Source organism: Arachis hypogaea, chromosome 19 (genome assembly GCF_003086295.3).
Source record: "Arachis hypogaea cultivar Tifrunner chromosome 19, arahy.Tifrunner.gnm2.J5K5, whole genome shotgun sequence".
NCBI classification, from domain to species: Eukaryota; Viridiplantae; Streptophyta; class Magnoliopsida; order Fabales; family Fabaceae; genus Arachis; species Arachis hypogaea.
Genome location: NC_092054.1, coordinates 87205791 through 87233073, shown reverse-complemented (window position 1 = coordinate 87233073; position 27283 = coordinate 87205791). Strand labels below are relative to the sequence as shown.

The window sequence follows — 27283 nt, the reverse complement described above, 5'->3', positions numbered from 1 at the left end:
CCAAGTGGGCCCCAGAAGTGGATCTCTGCACCATCTGTCATAGTCTACTCACTTTTTGTAAACCTAGGCTACTAGTTTAGTATTTAAACAACTTTTAGAGACTTATTTTGTATCTCATGACATTTTAGATCTAAACTTTGTACTCTTTGACGGCATGAGTCTCTAAACTCCATTGTTGGGGGTGAGGAGCTCTGCTGTGTCTCAATGAATTAATGCAAGTATTTCTGTTTTCCATTCAAACATGCGTGTTCCTATCTAAGATATCCATTCGCGCCTAACTATGGAGAAGGTGATGATCAGTGACACTCATCACCTTCCTCAATCCATGAACGTGTGTCTGACAATCACCTTCGTTCTACATCAGATTGAATGAATATCTCTTAGATTCCTTAATCAGAATCTCCGTGGTATAAGCTAGATTGATGGCGGCATTAATGAGAATCCGGAAAGTCTAAACCTTGTCTGTGGTATTCCGAGTAGGATTCAGGGATTGAATGACTGTGACGAGCTTCAAACTCGCGAGTGCTGGGCGTAGTGACAGACGCAAAAGGAGGGTAAATCCTATTCCAGCACAATCGGGAACCTCAGATGATTAGCCGTGCTGTGACAGAGCATTTGGATCATTTTCACAAGAGGAGGGGATGTAACCATTGACAACGGTGATGCCCCAACACACAGCTTGCCATAGAAGGACGTGCGTGCGTGAATCAGAGAACAAAGGAAAGCAGAGGTTCAGAAGACAAAGCATCTCCAAAACTCCAACATATTCTCCATTATTGCATAACAAGTAACCTTTAACCCATGCTCTCTTGTTCATTCGCAATTCAACTGATAAATATAATTGACTTCCTGACTAAGAATTGCAAAATAACCATAGATTGCTTCAAACCAACAATCTCCGTGGGATTTGACCCTTACTCACGTAAGGTATTACTTGGACGACCCAGTGCACTTGCTGGTTAGTGGTACGAGTTGTGAAAAGTGTGATTCATAATTCGTGCATCAGTTCCTCACCAAAGTAAGAGCCACGTTAACTCCAACGTTAGTGGCACAAACGTTGCTACTAACGTTGCCTCTTTGTCCTTCACACACGTTATTGGGACTTACCTTTCCCAATAACGTTGAGAAGTCTCCCCCTTTCCTACGTTAGAGTCCATGTTAACTTAGTTAATGTGGCTCTTTTAACGTAGGCTTGCCAACCTTCGAGAACGTTAGTGACACTTACCTTTGTCACTAACATTCCAATGTGCCCCTATTTCTCACGTTAGAGTCCACGTTAACTAGGTTAACGTGGCTTCTAACGTGGCCATGCTAGCCATCTCCAACGTAGTGACAAAGTTGAGTGTCACTAACGTTGGCTCATCATTCCCTTATCCATGTTAGCTTCCACGTTAACTAAGTTAACGTGGGAGTTAACGTGGCTCATTGTGGCTTGTGTGGACTCCTTCCAACGTTAGTGACAATGTTAGGTGTCATTAACGTTGGTGATCACCTTCCTTCTTCACGTTAGCTTTAACGTGGCTTATTGGGGCTTGTGTGGGTTAATCCCAACGTTAGTGACAATGTTTGGTGTCACTAATGTTGTCGATCACCTACTTTCTTCACGTTAGCTTCCACGTTAACTAGGTTAACATGGGAGTTAACGTGGCTTATTGTGACTTGGCCAACGTTAGTGACAAAGTTGAATGTCACTAACGTTGGCTTCCCCTTTACTTATTAACGTTAGAGGCCACGTTAACTAAGTTAACGTGGAAACTAACGTGGCCACTTATGAGCTTGGTCCAACGTTAGTGACAAAGGTAAGTGTCACTAACGTTGGCTCCATTTCCTTTCCTCCACGTTAGAGTTCACCTTAACTTAGTTAACGTGACTCTTAACGTGGGCAATGATGGCTTCGAGAGCATTATTGGCGATTACTTTTCTCATTAACTTTGCAAGTTACTCCCATTCCACATTAGGAGTTACGTTAATTAGATTAACGTGGCTGCTAACGTGGTTCTTCCTTGCTTCCTTTGTCCTGAAATCAAGCAATAGAGTGCATCAAAGTTCTAGTCCAAGTCATGGGAAGTATAACATCCAATTTGTCATTAAATTCATGCAAAATCCTCATGAAATCATGTAAAGTGCACAATGTATGCTTGAATCAAGATGTAAGTGAATATCTACCCAAAACTAGCTTATTTTCTAAGGAAATGCATGAAACTACCCTAAAAACAGTAAAGAAAAGGTCAGTGAAACTGGCCAAAATGCCCTGGCATCAAAAGATACCCTAACAGCATGAGACACACAAGCAGAGTATGCAATGAAGCATAGTCAGTCCACTCCCTGGGCTCTATTAGGAACGAACTGCTCTGATACCAAATTGTAACGACCCAACTCCCAATATGCCATGGCCATATAAGAAGCTAAGTGTTACTAACTTGTCCTTCCTAACTATTATCTATTATTTAATATATGAGCCTGCGCCTTGTTAGAACATTACCAATTTTACGAGTAACGTTTTTTTTATTCGCTGCGGATGATAATGTAAAAATAAACAAGCATACATTGAGAGCAATAAAAGCAAGCATAGAGAAATATAGAAATATAGCAGATAATATACATCATGTACACTATAGCAAAACATGTAGCTTTTATACAAGATTAAGTCAGTTTACATCCTCGTCAACCTACATAGCTAATATATACATGACATTCCCAGGGCCTGGCCTATACAAAAAGCCGCTAAACTGGCAGCCAGGCTAGCCTAACCACTACATAGCTCCTAGCCTCGGGTGTACTAACACAAGTCAGAGACTAACTATCAGATAATGTCAGACTAGACTGTCATCAAAAGAGTGCCCCTTCCGCAGTCAAACTATATCTACATGTGGCCGTTCGGAGGATCGCCGTGAGGCTCGTCTATCTCCTCATCCTACTCTTTCTCTATCTCAGGATCCTCCTCCTCCTCATCATCTGCAGCTACAACTATATCCTCAGATCCACCAGAAACACTACTGTCACTATGTACAAAATCATTCACGAGCACAGGTCCGTTCGCGTATATAGGAGCTGTCCCACCGTCCGGTTGTGCCGACTCATCAGGCTGTGGAAAGTCGGGGATCGGCTCAGGGGAAAATCCCACTCTGGTGGTATCACAGGTACGTAGTCACCAGCTAACTCGGGGTCATCAGGAATGATAGGCTCAGGTATCGCCTCATTCAAAGGTTGAGCTGGTATAGGGTGTCCGGGATCATTAGGAAAAGGATGTCCAGGTGCGTCAGGATGTAACCAGGATAAGGGAAAGTTGTAAGGAGCATCGGGGTCAAAATGTGGGCTAGACAGAGGATTTTGAAAAGCATGATTAGGTAACGCATATCGTCTAATACGAGGCTCCAAACCCATAATAAAGTAACTGTGATGTACTGGATCCTCGTAGATATAAGGGTCCTCGAACTCATAGAAGATCACGCCCATCTCCATCTGAGGGGGAGGAAGGGAGAGAAGGGGTAAGAACTGGGGAGTTCTTAGTAGGGTCGGGGTTTTTAGTTACATTCATTTATTCATTTTCATTTAGCAGATGGATAATAGAATACAGTAAAGTAGTAAACAGAAGTTAAAAATAGATAGAAAAACAAAGAACAGAACATAAACAGAAGAATACAAGAAGATAAAGCTCAGACATAGCACTCGAGCAAACAAACATAAAGAAATAGATCGCACACAAGTAGGAATGCAACAGAGAATGATGCGCAGACAAGAATGATGCATGTCTAGTCCTAATACAGGCCATGAGCTCATGTGTCGGTTAGCACCTGCATTCCCGACATTTATCCGGTCACGAGTTCACGATTTTCCGGATACGATTTTCCGTTCAAATAAATGCGCATATAATTATTAGCACCTCTATTGAGACAGCCTCTGCTTTCTACTCGCAGGAAATATATACTCTTGGGAACGGAAAATTACTCTTGGGTTGCCTCAGGGCAATAGATAAATAAACAAACATCTCTTGGGTTGCATTAAGCAACAAACAAATAATTAATATCTCTTGGGTTGCATTAAGCAACAAATATATATATAATATCTCTTGGGTCGCCGCAAGCAACAAATAACTTTTCAATAAGCCTTTTGCTCTTAGTCTCTTTACCCTGCTCTGATTTCTCTGTTTAACATGTGTATTTAAAGCTTATGTAAATTTTGGTATGAATAGTTAGCCTGTCCCAAGTATAGGCTCATTAAGTCTATACCGAAACAGTTTAACTTTTCATATAATACCTAACTCTAGTCGCAACTCAAAGACTAACTATGTTGCTTGAGTTCGTTCACTAGCCTTTGTCTGTTTTTCTGTCATTAAAACTTTACAGACTTTTTCTTTGATTTTTATCTTTTCTTCAACTTTTTATCTTTTATTTATCTTTGCCTCACTAATATGTTCTTACCACTCCCTAAGTGTTTTATGAAGGTAATTATGAGATTCTACACTTAAAATTGTCTTTCTAAAACTTTTACAGAAAACTGCCTTTTCCGTAATATTTTATTATTTTTATTAAAATATTATTTTTAATTAAATATTATTATCTAATATTTTATTATTATTTATTATTTTATTATTAATTTTCGAAAATTAACTTACCTTTTACTTTTAACCTTTAAAATTCACTTTTTACTACCCGTAACTTTTAATATTTCTACTTTTACCACCCTAACTTTCAGAAATTACCAAATAACCCCTTAAACACCAAAAATTTTACTCCCTTGCCCTTTTAAGGATCTAAAGCCTATTCTTCAATGTTATTCATCACACTCAAAGTGTTCTTCGTGTTCTTCATAAATTCTTCAGATTCTTTGTTTGTTTTTACCCGTTTTTCAATCTTTTTAGCAACCGATTTTTACCAAAATTCAAAATAAATTAGCATCCACTAAAACCCCATCATTTCTACATGATTTTAACAAAAATTGAACCTCAATTTAAGCCTAGGGTTTCATTTTTCCAGCTGCCCCAAGAACATGAACTTTAAAGCTTGAATTTCATCAAATTTCATCGAAATTTCACCAAATTTTCACCAAGAATCAATTATGTATGCAACCACTTTTTAGCACAGCCAAATCATACAAAATTCACACAACTCAAACAAAAATAATCAAGATTAATTTCGTGACACCCTACCTGGTCTTGCACTCTAGGTGTTTGATGAAATGTTTTCACTAGTTGTAGAGTAGTTTTCTTTACTCTTGGCCTAGGCTAAGGGAATTGAGTGACCTTGAGTTATTAGGTCTTATTGATTTGGTGATTTGAGAATCCTTAGTGGTCAATTTGATAAACATTGACACTAGCCTACTGCTAAGTCAATTAGTAGCTAGGTTAGGACTTATGGATTGATGTTGATCAAGCCTATTTGACATACTTCAATCCTGAAGTAGATATTGTACGTACTTCAAGCATAGAGGTTGACTAAATGGGTTGGTCCCTCATAATTGTCAATATATAGTTTGTAGACAAGGATGGTGATCTCAATTCCTTTGCCTAGCCAAGAGTTCTTCCCCTGTGTTTATTTGTTCTTGTCATTTACTGTCTTATTATTTACTTTTCTTGTCAATTGCAAACTAAACCCCCTTTGCCCCTTCATAGCTAATAATTGAGCACTTCATTGCAATTCCTTTTGAGATGACCCAAGGTTTAAATACTTCAGTTAATTTTCATTGGAGTTTGTACTTGTGACAACCAAAAATATTAAAATTTCATAACTTCACTCCCCACCGGGTCTCTCGTTTAGATGTTTACAAAGAGATACGTCAAGCGGAGATGCTTCTACCTCCTTGTCCAATCAAACACAAAAAGGTAGGAAGTCGGATAGAATACTACGAATATCACAAACTCTATGGGCATTCTACCAATGATTGTTATGATTTAAAGAATGTCATTGAAAAATTGGTTAGAGAAGATCGACTAGATAGGTACTTGGTAGATAGGTCAGATGATTAAAGGAAAAGGAAAAAAGATGAAGAAGGAGGACGACAAGAACGTATGATGAGCGGATAATTTATATACTTTTTGGCATTGTTTTTAGGTAGTTTTTAGTATGTTTTAGTTACTTTTTATTATATTTTTATTAGTTTTTATGGAAAAAACACATTTTTGGACTTTACTATGAGTTTGTGTATTTTTTGTAATTTCAGGTATTTTCTGGCTAAAATTGAGGGATCTGAGCAAAAGTCTGATTCAGAGGCTCAGAAAGGACTGCAGATGCTGTTGGATTTTGACCCTCCTGCACTCGAAGTAGATTTTCTGGAGCTACAGAAACCCAATTGGCGCATTCTCAATTGCGTTGGAAAGTAGACATCTTGGGCTTTCCAGAAACGTTTAATAGTCCATACTTTGCCAAATTTTTGATGGCCCAAACTGGCATTTAAACGCCAGCCAGAAACCCTTTTCTGGCGTAAAAATGCCAGAACTGGCACCAGAACTGGAGTTAAACGCCCAAACTGGTATCCAAGCTGGTGTTTAACTCTAGAAAAGGCCTATGCACGTGTAAAACTCAATGCTCAGCCCAAGCACACACCAGGTAGGCCCCGGAAGTGGATTTCTGCACTATCTGCACTTAGTTACTTATTTTCTATAATCCTTAGTAACTAGTTTAGTATAAATAGCACGTTTTACTATTGTATTCACAGAGATCTTGGGAATTTTGGATCATTTTAAGGAGGCTGGCCATTTGGCCATGCCTAGACCTTTTTCTCTTAGGTATTTTCTACGGTGGAGTTTCTACATGTCATAGATTAAGGTGTGAAGTTCTGCTATTCTTCATGAATTAATGCAAGTACTATTGTTTCTCTTTCAATTCACGCTTACTTTTTCTCCAAGATATACTATCGTACTTAATTCTGTTAAGTCAGAATGAAGGGGTGACCCGTGACAATCACCCACTATCTTCGTTACTCGCTTAGCCAAGATCCGCGTGCCTGACAACTACAAGCGGTCTACATGATGTTCAACGTAGTCATTGGACGATAGCCGGAGTATATTCTCTTGGGTCTCTAATCCACGGACCGAGTCCGTGAGATTAGAACCTTCGTGGTAGAGGCTAGAACTAATTGGCAGCATTCCTGAGATCCAAAAAGTCTAAACCTTGTCTGTGGTATTCTGAGTAGGATTTGGGAAGGGATGACTGTGACGAGCTTCGAACTCGCGATTGTTGGGCGCAGTGATAGTGTGCAAAAGGATAGAGAGATCCTATTCCAACACAAGTGAGAACCGAAAGATGATTAGCCGTGCGGTAGCTGTACCTGGTATTTTTCATCCGAGACAAGAAATCCGACAGTTGATTAGCCGTGCAGAAACCGTACTTGGACCATTTTCACTGAGAGGATCATACAGCTTGCCATGGAAGGGAGCACGCATGATTGGATGAAGACAATAGGAAAGCAGAGATTTAGAAGCAACAAAGCATCTCCAAATGCTTATCTGAAATTCCCACCAATGAATTACATAAGTATCTTATTTTATTTTATGTTTTATTTATCTTTTAATTATCAAAACCTCATAACCATTTGAATCTGCCTAACTAATATTTACAGGATGAGCATAGCTTGCTTCAAGCTGACAATCTCTGTGGGATCGATCCTTACTCGTGTAAGGTTTTATTACTTGGACGACCTAGTGCACTTGCTGGTTAGTTGTACCGGAGTTGTGAAAAGTGTGATCACAATTCCGTGTACCAACGTACACCTCAAACCCCTGAGTGACATATACACATGATTAATGGGGGATTCGCTAGAGGTGTACCAAGTCGGGGAAGATAGCAGATCCTCCGACTTGCCAACCATCTCGTTCACTAAAGAAGACGCTCAAGGGGAAATGCCTAGCCATGACAACTCTGTGGTGATAACAATTATTATTGCTAATGCAAACCTTCATAGAACACTAGTGGATCAAGGTAGCTCGTAAGATATATTGTTTAAACCCGCTTTTGATAAGCTCAAGCTGAAAGAAAAGGATCTAAAGGCATACCCAAATAACCTCTTCGAATTGGGGGACACATCGATCCGACCTCTTGGGTATATCTCTCTATACACTACTTTTGGAAAGGGTATGAGCTCAAAGACATTAAGCATCGACTACATCGTAGTTGATGCCACTTCGGCATATAATGCCCTAATAGGTTGGAAAACCTTGAACTAACTTGTAGCAGTTGTCTCTATGCCTCATCTATGCATGAAGTTTCCAATTATAGAACTAATTGCTACCATAAAGGGAGGTTAAAAGCTAGCACACAAATGTTACAATAAAAGCCTCAATTTAAAAGGCAGTCCGGGGGAAAAGAAGTCAACATTATTGAACTTGGTGGTATTCGATCTCAAGAGAAATTGCGCCCTCAACCTGGAGGAATGGTGGAAGAAGTGCAAATTAGAGATCACCCTGAAAAAATAACAAATATAGGGGCCAATGATGAGCGGATATTTTATACGCTTTTTGGGGTTAATTTCATATAGTTTTGAGTATGTGTTAGTTAGTTTTTAGTGTATTTCTATTAGTTTTTAGGAAAAATTCATATTTCTGGACTTTACTATGAGTTGTGTGTTTTTCTGTAATTTCAGGTATTTTTCTGGCTGAAATTGAAGGAGCTGAGCAAAAATCTGATTCAGGCTGAAAAAGGACTGCTGATGCTGTTGGATTCTGACCTCCCTGCACTCAAAGTGGATTTTCTAAAGCTACAGAACTCGAAATGGCGTGCTTCCAATTGCATTGGAAAGTAGACATCCAGGGCTTTCCAGAAATATATAATAGTCCATACTTTGCACAAGGATAGACGACATAAACTGGCGTTCAACGCCAGTCCTCTGCCCAATTCTGGCGTCCAGCGCCAGAAAAGGATCAAAAGCTGGAGTTGAACGCCCAAACTGGCATAAAAACTGGCGTTCAACTCCACAAATGGCCTCTGCACGTGAATTGCTTAAGTCTCAGCCCCAGCACACACCAAGTGGGCCCCAGCACACACCAAGTGGGCCCCAGAAGTGGATCTCTGCATCATCCATCATAGTTTATCCAATTTTTGTAAACCTAGGCTACTAGTTTAATATTTAAAAAACTTTTAGAGACTTATTTTTGGTATCTCATGACATTTCAGATCTAAACTTTGTATTCTCCGACGGCATGAGTCTCTAAACCCCATTGTTGGGGGTGAGGAGCTCTGCTGTGTCTCGATGAATTAATGCAAGTATTTCTGTTTTCTATTCAAACACGCTTGTTCCTATCTAAGATGTTCATTCACACTTAACTGTGATGAAGGTGATGATCAGTGACATTCATCATCTTCCTCAAACCATGAACGTGTGCCTGACAACCACCTCCGTTCTATATCCGATTGAATGAGTATCTCTGAGATCTCTTAATCAGAATCTCCGTGGTATAAGCTAGAATTGATGGCGGCATTCATGAGAATCCGGAAAGTCTAAACCTCGTCTGTGGTATTCCGAGTAGGATTCAAGGATTGAATGACTGTGACGAGCTTCAAACTCCTGAAGGCTGGGAGTTAGTGACAGATGCAAAAGGATAATAAATCCTATTCCAACCGGATCGAGAACCAACCGGTGATTAGCCGTGCTGTGACAGAGCGCGTGAGCGTAGTTTTCACTGGAAGGATGGAAGGTAGCCATTGACAACGGTGATCCACCAACACATAGCTTGCCATAGGAGGACGTGCGTGCGTGAACAAGAAGACAGAGGAAAGCAAAGATTCAGAAGACAAAGCATCTCCAAAAACTCCAACATATTCTCCATTACTGCATAACAAGTAACCTTTAATCCATGCTCTATTGTTTATTCGCAATTCAACTGATAAAGATAATTGACTTCCTGACTAAGATTTACAAGATAACCATAGGTTGCTTCAAACCAACAATCTCCGTGGGATTCGACCCTTACTCACGTGAGGTATTACTTGGACAACCCAGTGCACTTGCTGGTTAGTGGTACGCGTTGTGAAAAGTGTGATTCACAATTCGTGCACCAAGTTTTTGGCGCCGTTGCCGGGGATTGTTCGTGTTTGAACAACTGACGGATTATTTTGTTGCTTAGATTAGGAAAAAATTCTTTCTTTTTGGTTTAGAGTCTTTTATTATTTATCCCTTGTTAAAACACTTTAAATTTATAGCTCAGTTAGTTAGAACGTGGTGTTTATGTTCATGGTAATTGGCTATCATATTTTTAAAACCTTCTTCAAAAATCATTTTTCTGTTAAATCCTGTGCCAAACTTTAAGTTTGGTGTTTTCTTGTTGATTTTTCTTAAAATTTTTTGAAAATTTCCATAACTCATTTGGCTAGAGCGTTAATCTGTGTTCTTGGTAATTGGGTTAGAATCTTTTATATTCTTTTCAAAACCTTCTTTTTCCTAAATAATATTTTCTCTATTAAATTTTGTGCCAAACTTTAAGTTTGGTGTTTTCCTGTTGATTTCCTTTGATTTTCGAAAATTTTGGTTTGGTCTTGATCTTAAAATTTTTAAGTTTGGTGTTCCTTGGTGTTTTCCCTCCAAATTTTTCGAAAACAAGGAACACTAGATCTAAAAATTTTAAATCTTGTGCTATCCTATTGTTTTTCTCTTTCCTCACTAAATTCAAAAATATCTTTTCTCTCTACTTTCAAAACAAATTTTTGAAAATTAAATAAAAAAAAAAATTTTAAAATCTTTTCCAAATCATATCTTTTTCAAAACTTTCTAACCACTTTTTCTCCCCTCACTTTTTCGAAAATCATAATTTTTGTTATTTTTATTTTTGGTTAAGTTGTCCTCTTTCCATAAAATAAAATAATTAAAAAGGTAAATCAGTCCAAGTTATATCCATATATCCATCATGGACATAAATGGAGATGAACAGTCCAGGAGGACTCTGGGGTCATATTCTAACCCCTCTACTGCTTCATATGGGAGTAGTATCTGCATACCCTCCATTGGAGTCAGTAGCTTTGAGTTGAATCCTCAGCTCATTATCATGGTGCAGCAAAGTTGCCAGTATTCCGGTCTTCCATAGGAAGAACCTACAGAGTTTCTGGCACAATTTCTACAAATTGCTGACACAGTACATGATAAGGAAATAGATCAGGATGTCTACAGACTATTACTGTTCCCATTTGCTGTAAAAGATCAAGCTAAGAGGTGGTTAAATAACCAACCTAAGGCCAGCATAAGAACATGGAAACATCTGACAGAAAAATTCCTGAATCAGTATTTTCCTCCAAAAAGGATGACACAGCTAAGGCTGGACATCCAAGGCTTTAAACAAGGAGATAATGAATCTCTTTATGATGCCTGGGAGAGATACAGAGAGATGCTACGAAAATGCCCCTCTGAAATGTTTTCAGAGTGGGTTCAGTTAGACATCTTCTACTATGGGCTTGCAGAAGGAGCTCAGATGTCTCTAGATTACTCAGCTGGTGGATCTATCCATATGAGAAAGACAATTGAAGAGGCTCAAGAGCTCATTGATACAGTTGCCAGGAATCAGCATCTGTATCTAAGCAGCAACCCTTCCATGAATGAAGAGGTTAAAACAGTAACTGCTGAATTCAGTACTGTAAAACAAGCTGCTGAATTCAATCAGCAATTGGATTTTCTAACAAAGCAGTTAGCTGAATTCAAGGACAGGCTACAGGAGACAAGGATAGCTAATATACATATGGACGAACAGTTTAAGCAAACAAAGCAGCAGCTATCAAGGCAAATAGCAGAAGAATGTCAAGCAGTTCAATTGAGGAGTGGGAAAACACTAAATACCCCACCTCAAGGCATCAAAAATTCAAGAAATGAGCGACCCACCAAAGATTTACCTGAGGACAGTAAGAGCCCAGGGAAAAATAATTTTGGCACTAAAACGCCAGAAAATGGGTGGAAGGCTGGCGCTGAACGCCCAGACCATGCCCAAAACTGGCGTTCAGCGCCAGAAACAAGGCAAGATTGGCGTTCAACGCCAGAAATGGGCAAGAATCTGGCGTTGAACGCCCAAATGGGGTAGAATCCAGCGTTGAATGCCCAAAATGGGCACATTTCTGGCGTTCAGGCGCTAGGAACAGACAGTGAGCTGGCGTCTAACGTCACTCCAGCTTTTGACTCTGGCATTCAATTGCCAGTGAGGGATCAGACACACACAAGTGCTGATAACAACCCCTCTAAAAAGGCTTCTTTAACCACTAAGGTTGAGGAATATAAAGCCAAGATACCTTATCCTCAAAAACTCCGGAAAGAGGAGCAGGATAAGCAATTTGCTCGCTTTGCAGATTATCTAAGGACTCTTGAAATAAAGATTCCATTTGCAGAGGCACTTGAGCAAATACCTTCTTATGCCAATTTCATGAAAGAAATCTTGAGTCATAAAAAGGAGTGGAGAGAAACAGAAAGAGTTCTCCTCACTGAAGAATGCAGTGCAGTCATTCTGAAAAGCTTTCCTGAAAAGCTTAAAGACCCTGGGAGTTTTCTGATACCATGCATATTAGAAGGTGATTGCACCAAGACAGCTTTATGCGATCTTGGGGCAAGCATCAACCTAATACCTGCAGCCACTATCAGGAAGCTTGGCTTAACTGAAGAAGTTAAACCAACCCGGATATGTCTCCAACTTGCTGATGGTTCCACTAAATACCCATCAGGAGTGATTGAAGACATGATTGTCAGAGTTGGGCCATTCGCCTTTCCCACTGACTTTGTTGTGCTGGAAATGGAGGAGCACAAGAGTGCTACTCTCATTCTAGGAAGACCCTTCCTAGCAACTGGACGATCCCTCATTGACGTCCAACAGGGGGAAATAACCCTGAGAGTCAATGATGATGAGTTTAAGTTGAACGCTGTCAAAGCCATGCAGCATCCAGACACATCAACAGACTGCATGAAAGTTGATCTCATTGACTCTTTGGTAGAAGAGATCAACATGGCTGAGAGTCTCGAATCAGAGTTGGAAGACATCTTTAAAGATGTTCAGCCTGATTTGGAGGATTCAGAGGACATGAAAGAGACTCTGAACTTTCTTCTGAAAGAGGAAAAACCTCCTAAACCCGAGCTCAAGCCACTACCACCATCCTTGAAATATGCATTTCTGGGAGAAGGTGACACTTTTCCAGTAATCATAAGCTCTGCTTTAAATTCACAGGAAGAGGAAGCACTTATTCAAGTGCTAAGGACACACAAGACAGCTCTTGGGTGGTCCATAGGCGACCTTAAGGGCATAAGCCCAGCTAGATGCATGCACAAAATCCTATTGGAGGACAATGCCAAACCAGTGGTTCAACCACAGAGGCGGCTAAATCCAGCCATGAAGGAAGTGGTGCAGAAAGAAGTCACCAAATTACTGGAGGCTGGGATCATTTATCCTATTTCTGATAGCCCCTGGGTGAGCCCTGTTCAAGTCGTCCCAAAAAAGGGAGGCATGACAGTGATTCATAATGAAAAAAATGAACTGGTTCCTACAAGAACAGTTACAGGGTGGCGCATGTGTATTGACTACAGAAGGCTCAATACAGCCACCAGAAAGGATCATTTTCCTTTACCATTCATAGACCAGATGCTAGAAAGACTAGCAGGTCATGATTATTACTGCTTTTTGGATGGCTACTCAGGCTATAACCAGATTGCAGTAGATCCCCAGGATCAAGAGAAAACAGCATTCACATGTCCATCCGGAGTGTTTGCTTATAGAAGGATGCCCTGTGGGCTATGTAATGCGCCTGCAACCTTCCAAAGATGCATGCTCTCTATTTTCTCTGATATGGTGGAAAAATTTCTGGAAGTCTTCATGGATGACTTCTCAGTATATGGAGACTCATTCAGCTCCTGTCTTGATCACCTGAAACTTGTTCTGAAAAGATGCCAAGAAACCAACCTAGTTTTAAACTGGGAAAAGTGTCACTTCATGGTGACTGAAGGAATTGTTCTTGGGCATAAAATCTCTAACAAGGGAATAGAGGTGGATCAAGCAAAAATAGAGGTAATTGAAAAATTACCACCACCTGCCAATGTTAAGGCAATCAAAAGCTTTCTAGGACATGCAGGGATTCTATAGGAGGTTTATAAAGGATTTTTCAAAAATCGCAAAACCTCTAAGCAATCTGCTAGCTGCTGACACGCCATTTGTGTTTGACACAGCATGCCTGCAGGCGTTTGAAACACTGAAAGCTAAGCTGGTCACAGCACCAGTTATTTCTGCACCAGACTGGACATTACCATTTGAGCTAATGTGTGATGCCAGTGATCATGCCATTGGTGCAGTGTTGGGACAGAGGCATGACAAGCTTCTGCATGTCATTTATTATGCTAGTCGCGTTTTAAATGATGCCCAGAAAAATTACACAACCACAGAAAAGGAATTACTTGCAGTGGTTTACGCCATTGACAAGTTCAGATCCTACTTAGTAGGATCAAAGGTGATTGTGTACACTGACCATGCTACTCTTAAGTATCTACTCACAAAGCAGGATTCAAAACCCAGGCTCATCAGATGGGTATTGCTTCTGCAAGAGTTTGATATAGAAATAAGAGACAGAAAAGGGACAGAGAACCAAGTAGCTGATCATCTGTCCCGGATAGAACCAGTGGAAGGGACGTCCCTCCCCTTTCTTGAGATCTCTGAGACGTTCCCTGATGAGCATCTATTTGCCATTCAGGAAGCACCATGGTTTGCCGATATTGCAAACTATAAAGCTGCAAGGTTCATACCCAAGGAGTACAATCGAATACAAAAGAAAAAATTAGTTACTGATGCAAAGTACTACTTGTGGGATGAGCCCTATCTCTTTAAGAGATGTGCAGACGGAATTATCCGTAGGTGTGTCCCCAGAGAGGAAGCACAGAGAATCCTATGGCATTGCCATGGATCTCAATATGGAGGCCATTTCGGAGGTGAGCGAACAGCCACCAAGGTACTCCAATGTGGCTTCTATTGGCCCACACTCTATAAAGATTCCCGAGAGTTTGTACGTAATTGTGACAGTTGCCAAAGAGCTGGTAATCTGCCTCATGGTTACGCCATGCCTCAACAAGGAATCTTGGAAATAGAGTTGTTTGATGTATGGAGAATTGACTTCATGGGACCTTTCCCACCATCATACTCAAACACTTATATTCTGGTGGCAGTTGACTATGTATCAAAATGGGTTGAGGCTATTGCCACACCCAACAATGATACTAAAACAGTGCTGAAGTTCCTCCAGAAACATATCTTTAGCAGGTTTGGTGTCCCTAGAGTACTAATCAGTGATGGGGGCACTCACTTCTGCAATAAACAGCTTTACTCTGCCATGGTTCGGTATGGAATTCGCCACAAGATAGCCACCCCATATCATCCACAAACCAATGGGCAAGCTGAAGTCTCTAATAGAGAATTAAAGAGAATCCTGGAACGGACAGTAAGTACCCGTAGAAAGGATTGGGCACGGAGCTTGGATGATGCTCTGTGGGCTTACAGAACAGCATTCAAGACCCCTATAGGGACCTCTCCATACCAACTTGTTTATGGTAAGGCATGTCACCTGCCCGTGGAACTGGAACATAAAGCCTATTGGGCAACCAGGTTCCTAAACTTTGATGCCAAATTAGCAGGAGAAAAATGATTGCTCCAGCTAAATGAGCTAGAGGAATTCAGATTCACTGCTTTCGAAAATGCCAAGCTTTATAAAGAAAAATAAAAAAAATGGCATGACAGAAAGCTGTCATCTAGAATCTTTGAACCAGGACAGAAGGTCCTGTTGTTTAACTCTAGACTCAGGCTATTCCCCGGGAAACTGAAATCCCGGTGGAGGGGACCATACGTGATTACAAGTGTGTCACCATATGGTTACGTGGAGCTTCAAGATATTGATTCTGATAAGAAGTTCATTGTCAATGGACAGAGAATCAAGCATTATCTTGAAGGCAACTTTGAGCAAGAATGCTCAAGGCTGAAGCTAGATTAAAAGCTCAGCAAGGTCCAGCTAAAGACAATAAAGAAGCGCTTGCTGGGAGGCAACCCAGCCATGGGGCATTAATCCTCTAAGCATTTTGCCCTATTTTTCTTTTTTATTTGTTTATATAAAGTTTACTGACACTAAGGTAAAGAATCATTTGCATAAGTTTACAGGGTTACAGAAGGAATTTGCACACAAAACAGAGATAGGGAGCTCAATGGCAAGAAAACGCCAGTAAAGGGGCATTTTGGGCGTTCAGCGCCCAAAATGGGCATCCACTGGGTGCTGAACGCCAGTAATGGTAGCAATTTGGGCGTTCAACGCCAGAAATGGCCACCCACTGGGCGTTGAACACCAGGAATGGCAGCAAATGGGCGCTGAACGCCCAGGAGATCAGCATTTGGGCGCTGAACGCCCAAAACAAGCAGTGTTTGGGCGTTCAAACGCCAGGAAGACAGGGAGGAGCCAAATCCATTTATCCCACACGTATTTCCATTTTAATTTCAAATTTTATGCTTCAAGGCATGATTTTTACATGAACATGTCAAGAACCCTGATTTCTAAAATCCTTAATTTCTAAAAATCCATCTTTCCAATTTCAATCCAACTCTTTTCAAAATCTTTTCTGAAAACAAATCTATCTTTTTCACTCAAAAATCTTTTCAACTAATCCATATCTTTTTCAAATCTTCATATTATCTTTTTCAAAATCCAAATTTATCTTTTTCAAAAATCTATCCTATCTTTTCAAAATTACACTATATCTTCTATCTTATCTTTTTCAACTCAATCTTTTTAGCTTATCTTTTCCAATCTTTCGAAAACCCACCCCCCCACCCCTTTAAAATTGGGTTCGGCCTCCCCCCTCCTCCATTACCAAGTGCACCTCGATCTCCTTCTATCCCTCTCCTTTCTTTTCTTTTGCTTGAGGACAAGCAAACCTCTAAGTTTGGTGTGTTTATCCGAAGTCACTAAGATCATGGCTCCCAAAGGAAAACAATCCACTCCAAGAGGCAAGAAAGAGAGCGTTCCAAAACCACTTTGGAATCAAGGGAAGTTCTTATCTAAAGAACATTCAGACCATTATCTTAAAGTAATGGGTCTGAGATCAGTGATCCCGGAAGTTAGATTCGATCTGAAAGAAGATGAATATCCGGAGATCCAGGAGCAAATTCGAATCAGGAACTGGGAAGTCCTAGCTAATCCTGAAACGAAAGTAGGAAGGAACATGGTCCAGGAGTTCTATGCTAATATGTGGCAGACTGACAAGCAAAGACTATCTGGAACTGCCTGCTACGAATTTCGGACCATGGTCTGGGGAAAGATTGTTCATACCACCCCTGACAAGATCAGAGAGATATTAAAGCTACCTCAGCTAAAGGATGATCCAGACTCCTTCAACAGGAGGATGATGAGAGCAGACATTGGCCTGGATAAGATTCTAGAGGACATATGTATCCCTGGAGCCAGGTGGACCACCAACACAAAGGGCGTCCCAAATCAACTCAAGAGAGAGGATCTCAAACCAGTTGCCAGAGGATGGCTGGACTTCATTGGGCGTTCTTTGTTGCCCACTAGCAACCGTTCTGAAGTCACAGTTAAAAGAGCAGTGATGATTCATTGCATCATGACGGGGAAGGAAGTGAAGGTTCATCAGCTGATTTCCACTAAACTCTATAAGATTGCGAACAAAAATTCAAAAGAGGCCAGGTTGGCTTATCCAAGCGTGATCTCTCTGCTCTGCAAGGACGCTGGAGTCAAGATGGGAATAACTGAATATATCCTAATTGAAAAGTCAATCACCAAAGCATCAATGGAGAGACAACAAGCACAGGAGGATCTTATCAAGAAGAGAGCACAGGAATTCCTCCCAGAGATTCCTCAAGCGGAATATTGGGAATATCTTGAGACGTCTGTCACCAAGATACAGGAAGCTATGGAGCAAATAATTAAACAACAGAAGAAACACAGTCAAATGCTGACCCATATGTTTAAAGAACAAGAGGAGCAGGGACGTGACTTAAGGGAACTGAAGCGCCAAAAGTCTTCTCTTGTAATACCAAGCATCCCAAGGATCAGAGGAACCCCCATACCCCCAGAATAAAGGTTGTTAATTTCCAATTTCCGCCTTAACCCTGTGACAGTGTCCTTATAAAAAGTTTACCTTAGAAGTCATATAATAGTAATTAGTATCTATTTGATTTTATCTCCAATTAAGCTATAGTTTATTTTTCTCATCATCATTAAACATGAATAAAATAGTAGATCTTTTGAATAAGAAGCAATAAAATTTCGAGTTTAATAAAAGAAATTCTAATTGGTTAAATGTGGTGGCAATGCTTTCTGTCTTCTGAATGAATGCTTGAACAGTGCATATGTCTTTTGAATTTGTTGTTTAAGACTGTTAAATATGTTGGCTCTTGAAAGAATAATGAACACGAGAGATGTTATTGATAATCTGAAAATCATAAAAATGATTCTTGAAGCAAGAAAAAGCAGCAAAGAACAAAGCTTGCAAAAAAAAAAAAAAAAAGCAAGCAGAAAAAGCCAAAAGCTCTTAAAACCAAAAGGCAAGGGCAAATAAAAAGGATCCCAAGGCTTTGAGCATCAGTGGATAGGAGGGCCTAAAGGACTAAAATCCTGGTCTAAGCGGCTAAACCAAGCTGTCCCTAACCATGTGCTTGTGGCGTGCAGGTGTCAAGTGAAAACTTGAGACTGAGCGGTTAAAGTCAAGGTCCAAAGCAAAAAGAAGAGTGTGCTTAAGAACTCTGGACACCTCTAATTGGGGACTTTAGCAAAGCTGAGTCACAATCTGAAAAGGTTCACCCAGTTATGTGTCTGTGGCATTTATGTATCCGGTAGTAATACTGGAAAACAAAGTGCTTAGGGCCACGGCCAAGACTCATAAAGAAGCTGTGTTCAAGAATCATCACACTGAACTAGGAGAATGAATAACACTATCTGAGTTCTAAGTTCCTATAGATGCCAATCACTCTGAGCTTCAATAGATAAAGTGAGATGCCAAAACTGTTCAGAAGCAAAAAGCTACTAGTCCCGCTCATCTAATTAGAATCTGAGCTTCACTCAAAAACTCTGAGATATTATTGCTTCTCAACTTATTAGTCTTCTATTTTATTTGTCTAAGTTGCTTGAGGACAAGCAACAGTTTAAGTTTGGTGTTGTGATGAGCGGATATTTTATACGCTTTTTGGGGTTAATTTCATATAGTTTTGAGTATGTGTTAGTTAGTTTTTAGTGTATTTCTATTAGTTTTTAGGAAAAATTCATATTTCTGGACTTTACTATGAGTTGTGTGTTTTTCTATAATTTCAGGTATTTTTCTGGCTGAAATTGAAGGAGCTGAGCAAAAATCTGATTCAGGCTGTAAAAGGACTGCTGATGCTGTTGGATTCTGACCTCCCTGCACTCAAAGTGGATTTTCTGGAGCTACAGAACTCGAAATGGCGTGCTTCCAATTGCGTTGGAAATTAGACATCCAGGGCTTTCTAGAAATATATAATAGTCCATACTTTGCACAAGGATAGACGACGTAAACTGGCGTTCAACGCCAGTCCTCTGCCCAATTCTGGCGTCCAGCGCCAGAAAAGGATCAAAAGCTGGAGTTGAACGCCCAAACTGGCATAAAAACTGGCGTTCAACTCCACAAATGGCCTCTGCACGTGAATTGCTTAAGTCTCAGCCCAGCACACACCAAGTGGGCCCCAGAAGTGGATCTCTGCATCATCCATCATAGTTTATCCAATTTTTGTAAACCTAGGCTACTAGTTTAATATTTAAACAACTTTTAGAGACTTATTTTTGGTATCTCATGACATTTCAGATCTAAACTTTGTATTCTCCGACGGCATGAGTCTCTAAACCCCATTGTTGGGGTGAGGAGCTCTGCTGTGTCTCGATGAATTAATGCAAGTATTTCTGTTTTCTATTCAAACACGCTTGTTCCTATCTAAGATGTTCATTCGCGCTTAACTGTGATGAAGGTGATGATCAGTGACATTCATCATCTTCCTCAAACCATGAACGTGTGCCTGACAACCACCTCCGTTCTATATCCGATTGAATGAGTATCTCTGAGATCTCTTAATCAGAATCTCTGTGGTATAAGCTAGAATTGATGCCGGCATTCATGAGAATCCGGAAAGTCTAAACCTCGTCTGTGGTATTCCGAGTAGGATTCAAGGATTGAATGACTGTGACGAGCTTTAAACTCCTGAAGGCTGGGCGTTAGTGACAGATGCAAAAGGATAATAAATCCTATTCCAACCGGATCGAGAACCAACCGGTGATTAGCCGTGCTGTGACAGAGCGCGTGAGCGTGGTTTTCACTGGAAGGATGGAAGGTAGCCATTGACAACGGTGATCCACCAACACATAGCTTGCCATAGGAGGACGTGCGTGCGTGAACAAGAAGATAGAGGAAAGCAAAGATTCAGAAGACAAAGCATCTCCAAAAACTCCAACATATTCTCCATTACTGCATAACAAGTAACCTTTAATCCATGCTCTATTGTTTATTCGCAATTCAACTGATAAACATAATTGACTTCCTGACTAAGATTTACAAGATAACCATAGATTGCTTCAAACCAACAATCTCCGTGGGATTCGACCCTTACTCACGTGAGGTATTACTTGGACGACCCAGTGCACTTGCTGGTTAGTGGTACGCGTTGTGAAAAGTGTGATTCACAATTCGTGCACCAGCCAACCTAGAAGAAATTACGACCCCTTTGCTTGGAAAACCATCGAGATGCCTGGTATAGATCCCGACCTAATGTCTCATAAGCTTGCCGTGTATCCAGGCTCCTGACCTGTCCAGCAAAAGCATCAGAAACTTAGGCCAGAAAGGACACAGGTCGTGGAGGAACAAGTGCAAGCATTGTTGGATGCTGGATACCCACTGTGGCTAGCGAACGTAATTCTATTGAAAAAGAAAAATGGAAAATAGGGGATGTGTGTAGATTACACTGACCTCAATAAGGCTTGTCCCAAGGATCCCTACCCTCTTCCAAGTATCAGCACTCTGGTCGATTCAGCCTCAGGTTATTGGTACTTATCCTTCATGGATGCTTACTCGGGATATAATTAAATCCCGATGTACAAACCAGACCAAGAAAAGACCTCGTTCATAACTCCTAAGGCTAACCATTATTACATAGTAATGCTTTTGGGTTAAAGAACGTCGGGGCCACATACCAGCGACTGATGAACAAGGTATTTTCTTCCCACTTAGGAAAGCTTATGGAGGTATATGTGGACGATATGCTTGTTAAAAGCAAGACCGACTCGTTACTCTTGTCCGACCTCTCCGACGTGTTTTTTACAATAAGAAAACATGACACGAGCCTAAACCCCTCGAAATGCACCTTCGTAGTAGAGGCGAAAAAATTCTTAGGTTTCATGCTAACGCAAAGAGGCATAAAAGCAAACCCGAACAAGTGTTAGCAGGTTGGCAGCTCTATCCAGATTCTTAGCAGGATCAGCATTGAAATCACTACGCCTATACTCAATTCTCATAAAGGGGAAGCAATTTGAGTGGACTCAAGAATGTGAACAACCCTTTCAAGACTTCAAGGCCTTTCTGGGTCAATCTCTTATACTTACCCAAACTCTACAGGGAGAAGATGAGGACAGACTGATGTGTATTTTTGTGGAAAAACGAATTTCTCCAAAACACCCAAAACTAACCGGCAAGTGCACCGGGTCGCATCAAGTAATAATAACTCACGGGAGTGAGGTCGATCCCACAGGGATTGAAGGATTGAGCAATTTTAGTTTAGTGGTTGATTTAGTCAAGCGAATCAAGATTTGGTTGAGAGATTTGTGATTTGCAGAATTTAAATTGCATAGAAAGTAAAGGGAATGGGTAATTGGCATGAAATTAAAGAGAACTGAAATTTAAAGTGCTGAATCTTAAAGAACAAGAAATTAAATGGCAGACACTTAGAACACAAGAAATGTAAATTGCAGAATCTTAAAGTGCAAGAAATGTAAATGGCTTGAATTGTAAAGGGAATTGGGAACTGGATTTGCAGAAATTAAACAAGGAAAATTAAAATTGCAACAAGCAGAGAAGTAAAGGATGACTGGAATTGAACCGGATCTTAAGACAGAAATGTAAATGAGCTTGAAAGCAGTAAATAGAGAATTGAAAATGGGAAATCCGGATCTCAGGACCCAAGAGACTAGATAACCAAGTCTAGATCTCAATGCCTTCCTAGATCCAACAAGAACAATTGCAAAGGAAACGAAGAAAATAGATGAAGAAGCAATTAACCGAAACTGAAATTCAATTAAGCAGAGAATTAAACAAGATCCCAAGGTGAGATTGAAACAGAAGTTCTTCAATTCTCCACCCAAGATCCGAAGCAAGAAAATTAAAGAGTGCTGGGCAAGAACAAGGAAGAAGAGAGATCAATTCTCCTCCCCAATTCTCTTGAATTAAAACAACAATGCTAGAATGTAAAATGAGCTCTGCACTAAGTGCACTAATCAAACCAAAAAGAAAACTCTCTACTGCAAGTATTGAAAATTCTAAAAAGGAAGCTCTCCGAAAAACTTAAATCCTATGATATTTATACACTTTCTTCAAATGGTCTTCAAGCCTTCAATTGGGCCTTTGCTCTTGATGGAATTGGGTTGATAGAGGCCTTGGTTGATTGCTCTTGGAGTTTGGAGAAGAACCAAATTGAACCGGGTTTGGAATCATGAAATCTTGAGTAAAAGTTTGAGTAAAAGTTTGAGGCAAACTTTTACTCCAACTTTTCACATCAGCCACCCTCTTTTGCTGATATCAACGTTGGGGCAAAAGTTTGGGGTCAAACTTTTGCTCCAACGTTGGCCTCCCCTTCCACACTCATGGCGCCAACGTTAGCCAAAAAGTTAGAGGCTAACGTTGGCGCAAACTTTTGCTCTCCAGGGTGTGTTGTTCATGCGCCAACGTTTGTCAAAAAGTTAGGGGCTAACGTTGGCGCAAACTTTTGCTCTCCAGGGTGTTGATTTGTGATGCCAAAAGTTTGCCAAAAAGTTTGAGGCTAACTTTTGCTCCAGCTTTTTGTCCAAAAGTTTGCACAAAAGTTTGAGGCTAACTTTTGCTCCAGCTTTTTGCCCAAAAGTTTGCACAAAAGTTTGAGGCAAACTTTTGGTCCAGCTTTTTGCTCCCTGGTTCATTTTCACTTATTCCAAAAGTTTGAGCTAAAGTTTGAGGCAAACTTTTGCTCAAACTTTTTGTTATCTCTTCCTCCTAGCCATTCCTTCTTGCTTCAACCTTTCTCCAAGCTTTCTTCACCTATCATTAATCAACCAAACACATCAAAGCTATGCTCAAAATCATGAGATAGTCATTCTTTCATAATATGTGACAATTATAGCATAAAACCTCATGAAATTGCATTAATTCATACATGGTTGATTAAATCAAAGGAAACATGAAAATCTACCCAATTGGCTTGCTTATGGCTCAAGAAAGTGCATAATTCAATTGAAAACAAAAGAAAAAGGCTAGTGAAACTAGGCTAAGATGACTTGTCATCACAACACCAAACTTAAAGCTTGCTTGTCCCCAAGCAAGAAATGATTTATTGAGAAGAAAGAATGAAATGGAAGAGGATGTTCATTCTAGTAGAGTGTTATTGGTAGTTCATGGGGTTTTATGTGGATATGTACACACTCACCTCTTATTGACTCTTATGCCTAGAAAGCCTCCTTCAAGCTTCAAGTAACATACTGCTATGACCTCTCATTATTCCTTTATCCTTGGCTATTATCTTGTTCATAAGCTTTATTTGAGTGTCATGTGTAGCAAGTTCATTTCCTTTTCTTTATACTTGACACATTATTCACTATAGACACTTGGCTCACATTCCTTCTTAGAACATTGATGCCTAGCACCTCTTTGGGTTACTAAATGCCTTGTAGTTAGGTTGCTCTTGATAGTGGACTTTCAGCTGATGATCCCGGGTTAGTTAACCCAAGTCATCAAGTGTTGATGCACTCCAAAGAGCTTAATAATCCAAGCAGATCCTAATACAAAGACACCACAGGCATATATTCTAAGGTTCAAGCTATTGGTGTCCAGCTTTGTTTCTTTTTGTTTTTCTTTTGTTCTGCCACTCTTTGGCTATTTCTTTTTCTCCCCTTTTTCTTTCTTTTGTTTTTCTTTCTAACCAAGGATTTTTATTTGATTGAGATTCATAGACAGTAGGCCACTTTCTACTTAGAGGGAGACATCCTAGTTCTCTTATTCACTAAAGTGAGCTATTATACAATCACACACACACACCACCACTTACTTTTATTGTACTTCTATCTAACAGAGAACTATCTCACTTCACATTCAAACATTTCTTTTATTGAATTGAAAATGCAGGGGACAAAGCATGCGTTTTGTTCAGTGAAAGTAAACATACAAGCACACACATAGACTAGCTTACTTATTCTAAGAGAAACAAACATGATGCAAAGATTATTAATTATGATAACTACTTAAAGATGCAAGGACCACTTAAAACAGACACAATGCAAGCTTTTTTCTTTGTAGTGATGAACAAGGAGCAAGTCCACCTTTCATTTGTCATGCTTTTTCTTTCTTCTTTCATACACCTGGTTGCTGGTGTTTCCTGTGTCCATGTCTGTTGTCTGTTGATCCCGCCAGAAACCAGCTCTATTCATCGCTTCCTCTACTCTATCTTCAAGCTTCATTGCATTGCTTACTTCTATCTCACTTCTTCTTTTGAAGAATTCATCAAAAGTTGGAAAAGCTGGATCCATGTTGTGCAGATGCTCTCCAATATAGTTCAGCTTGATTTGACTATTTATGTTGTAGTCGGCTTGGACTTCATATCTTGCATCTTGGAGTGTTGTGAACTCTTTGAGAGCCTTTAAATTTTCGGCTTGCATTTGTTCCAACTTTCCAAATGATTCATGAGATTGAAAAGCATGCTCTTCTTGCATCACAAGGAATTTTGACTCGAATTCACTTTGTTTGTTCATCATTCTTAGCTCCCGTTCTTCTTGTTCTTGTTGGTTTTTCATGTATAGTGAATGGTATTCCTCTTGCCTTTCTTGAATTCTCATGTACTGTTGTGATAATCTTCCAATTGCTTCCTGCATTTGAGTCATGTTCAGATTGTTATGTAGAGGAATGTGCTGCTGTTCCTCCTCCTCTTGTGGCTCTTCTTCCTCTTGTAATTCTTCTCCCTCCATTGGTTCTTCTCTCTGCCTTCTTCCATGTGGTCTTCGGCCTTGATGTGCTTCAGGAGCCATCATCATTCTTTCAATGGTTATAGGCATGCCTTGGCTTAACCACATTGGATTCTCCTCTTCCATTGGCACTTTAGCTTTTGCACACAACCTCCAAATGGTACTTGGATAGTATAACCAAGACCCGGCCGAGTTCTTCTCAGCAAGCTTTTGAATGTCTTTTGCTAGGATTTCATGAACTTTTACCTCTCCTCCCACAATTATGCAAAGCAACATAATAGCTCTATTCCTGTTAACTTCTAAGGTGTTTACTGTGCCCATAATTGATCTTTTCAGCAACTCTTACCATCCCTTTGCTTCCGGGGTAAGGTTAACTCTCTTCAAATACTTGTATTTATTCTTGTCATTTCCTTCCCACTCTGAGTTCTCCATACAAATATCTCTAGCAATCCCATCATAATCCGGATCACCATTTACCCTTTGGTGGTATCCTGGTTCACTAAAGCGGACTGATTTTAGTCCCAAGACTTTTTTGATTGCATCCGAGCTAAAATCTACTTCAACTCCCCACACATAGCTCTTGTATGTTGGGGCCTCACTCATGTCAAGTCTTGAGACATTGGCATAGAACTCTCTTATGATATTAGCATTGATTCGGGTGATTGGTGATATGAGTTCCTCCCACCTCCTCTTTCGAATTTTGTCCTTCATTTCTTGGCATCCATCATCCGGCAGCAAGAGTGGAATTTCTGGATATATCTTCTTCTCATTCATCCATTCAATTTGCATTTGATGGTACCGAGATTTGAATCTCCATCGGTCATATTCAGGGGTGCTCTCCTCCACCATGGGATCTTTCCCTCTTCTTCGTTTGGTTCTTGAGGAAGAGGCCATGATCACTTGGTTGTTTGAGACTCTTGAGGTTAAAGGGAGTGTGAAGAATGTTAGAGATTTTGATGTGTGTTTGGAAAAAGATGAAATTTGAGGCCGAGCTTGTTATGATGAGAAATGATGAAGAGAAGTTTAAATGGTTGGAGTGCAAGGGTTCGGTCACATGCATGGCTTGGAGGTGGTATGTTATTTAAATGAACAATGAAGGGCTAGGATGCAATTAGATACTATGTGAATCAAAGGTGTGCATGTAAGGATGAATGAAGACAAAGCTTGCTTCTTCAATTGTCTTTGCCGTGATCATCTCAAGGAGTGGCAGATTCTCTTTTTGAGGCATGTGATGAGATTTTGTCCTCATGCTATGCTTTCCTTTGTCTTGTCTCTTTCATAGAGTGTTCTTTGACCACCTAGTCATCACAACAAGACAACACACATTAGCTTTATCAAACCGTGGCAATGGTGCTTTTTTTTTTTCATTAACACTACATGAATCATCATTCCTTATATCCATTTGAACCGTGGCTTTTCTTGGAGGACACCAAACTTAATGTTTGGTCATATAGTTGAAAATATGTGTTTCTTCCTCCAACTAGTGAAATTGAAATCCCAATGTCATTCTTGGTCAAATGTTTATAAGAAATGTTTTCATCATAATTTTCCTTTTTCTCTCTTTTTTTTTTCATGAAAGATCAATTGTGTCCCTAAATCCGTGCATCAAAGTTTGGTGAACACCAAACTTGTATCTTGCTTAAGGGGTAAATGTGAGATTCTAGTAGTAAATCACAATTGATGCCTTCATCACAGAATATGATTTCTTTTTAATTGAAAAGTCTCAGTAAGAGATAATGTATGATCATTGATGCATGATTTTTTTTTATTTTCATGAAAAGAGAAACACCAAACTTAGTGTTTGGTCATATGCTAGGCATATAGTATGAAAAGGTTTGTAACACTGGTTTGGTGTGCTTGAAGGCACACTAAACTTTAGAAGTCTTAGCATATGTAAAAAAAAATTGCATGCATTCATTAAGTACGTCTATGAAAATAAATTTCATGCTCAGATGATCATAGCTTATTGAATTTAAAATGACATAAATCTTAAATCATGGGTTGCCTCCCATGGAACGCTCTTTTATTGTCACTAGCTTGACATTGGAGCTTTCTTTTATGGTGGTTGAGGATTGTAGTGCCTCAACTTGTCTCCCCTGACTGTGATCCTCCTCTTTGTTCTCTGGTGTTCAATTTTAGCATGTTCCAACGAG

General features: G+C 40.0%; 1 protein-coding gene across 1 annotated transcript in view; it reads right to left on the bottom strand.

The window, feature by feature from the left end:
- Positions 1-25733, bottom strand: part of LOC114926012 (uncharacterized) — a 50533-nt gene extending 24800 nt beyond the window's left edge. The window contains exon 1 of the mRNA XM_072228449.1: positions 25477-25733. Coding sequence (XP_072084550.1) covers positions 25477-25733 — 257 coding nt within the window. The remainder of the gene's footprint in view (positions 1-25476) is intronic.
- Between the last annotated feature and the right edge of the window lie 1550 nt (positions 25734-27283).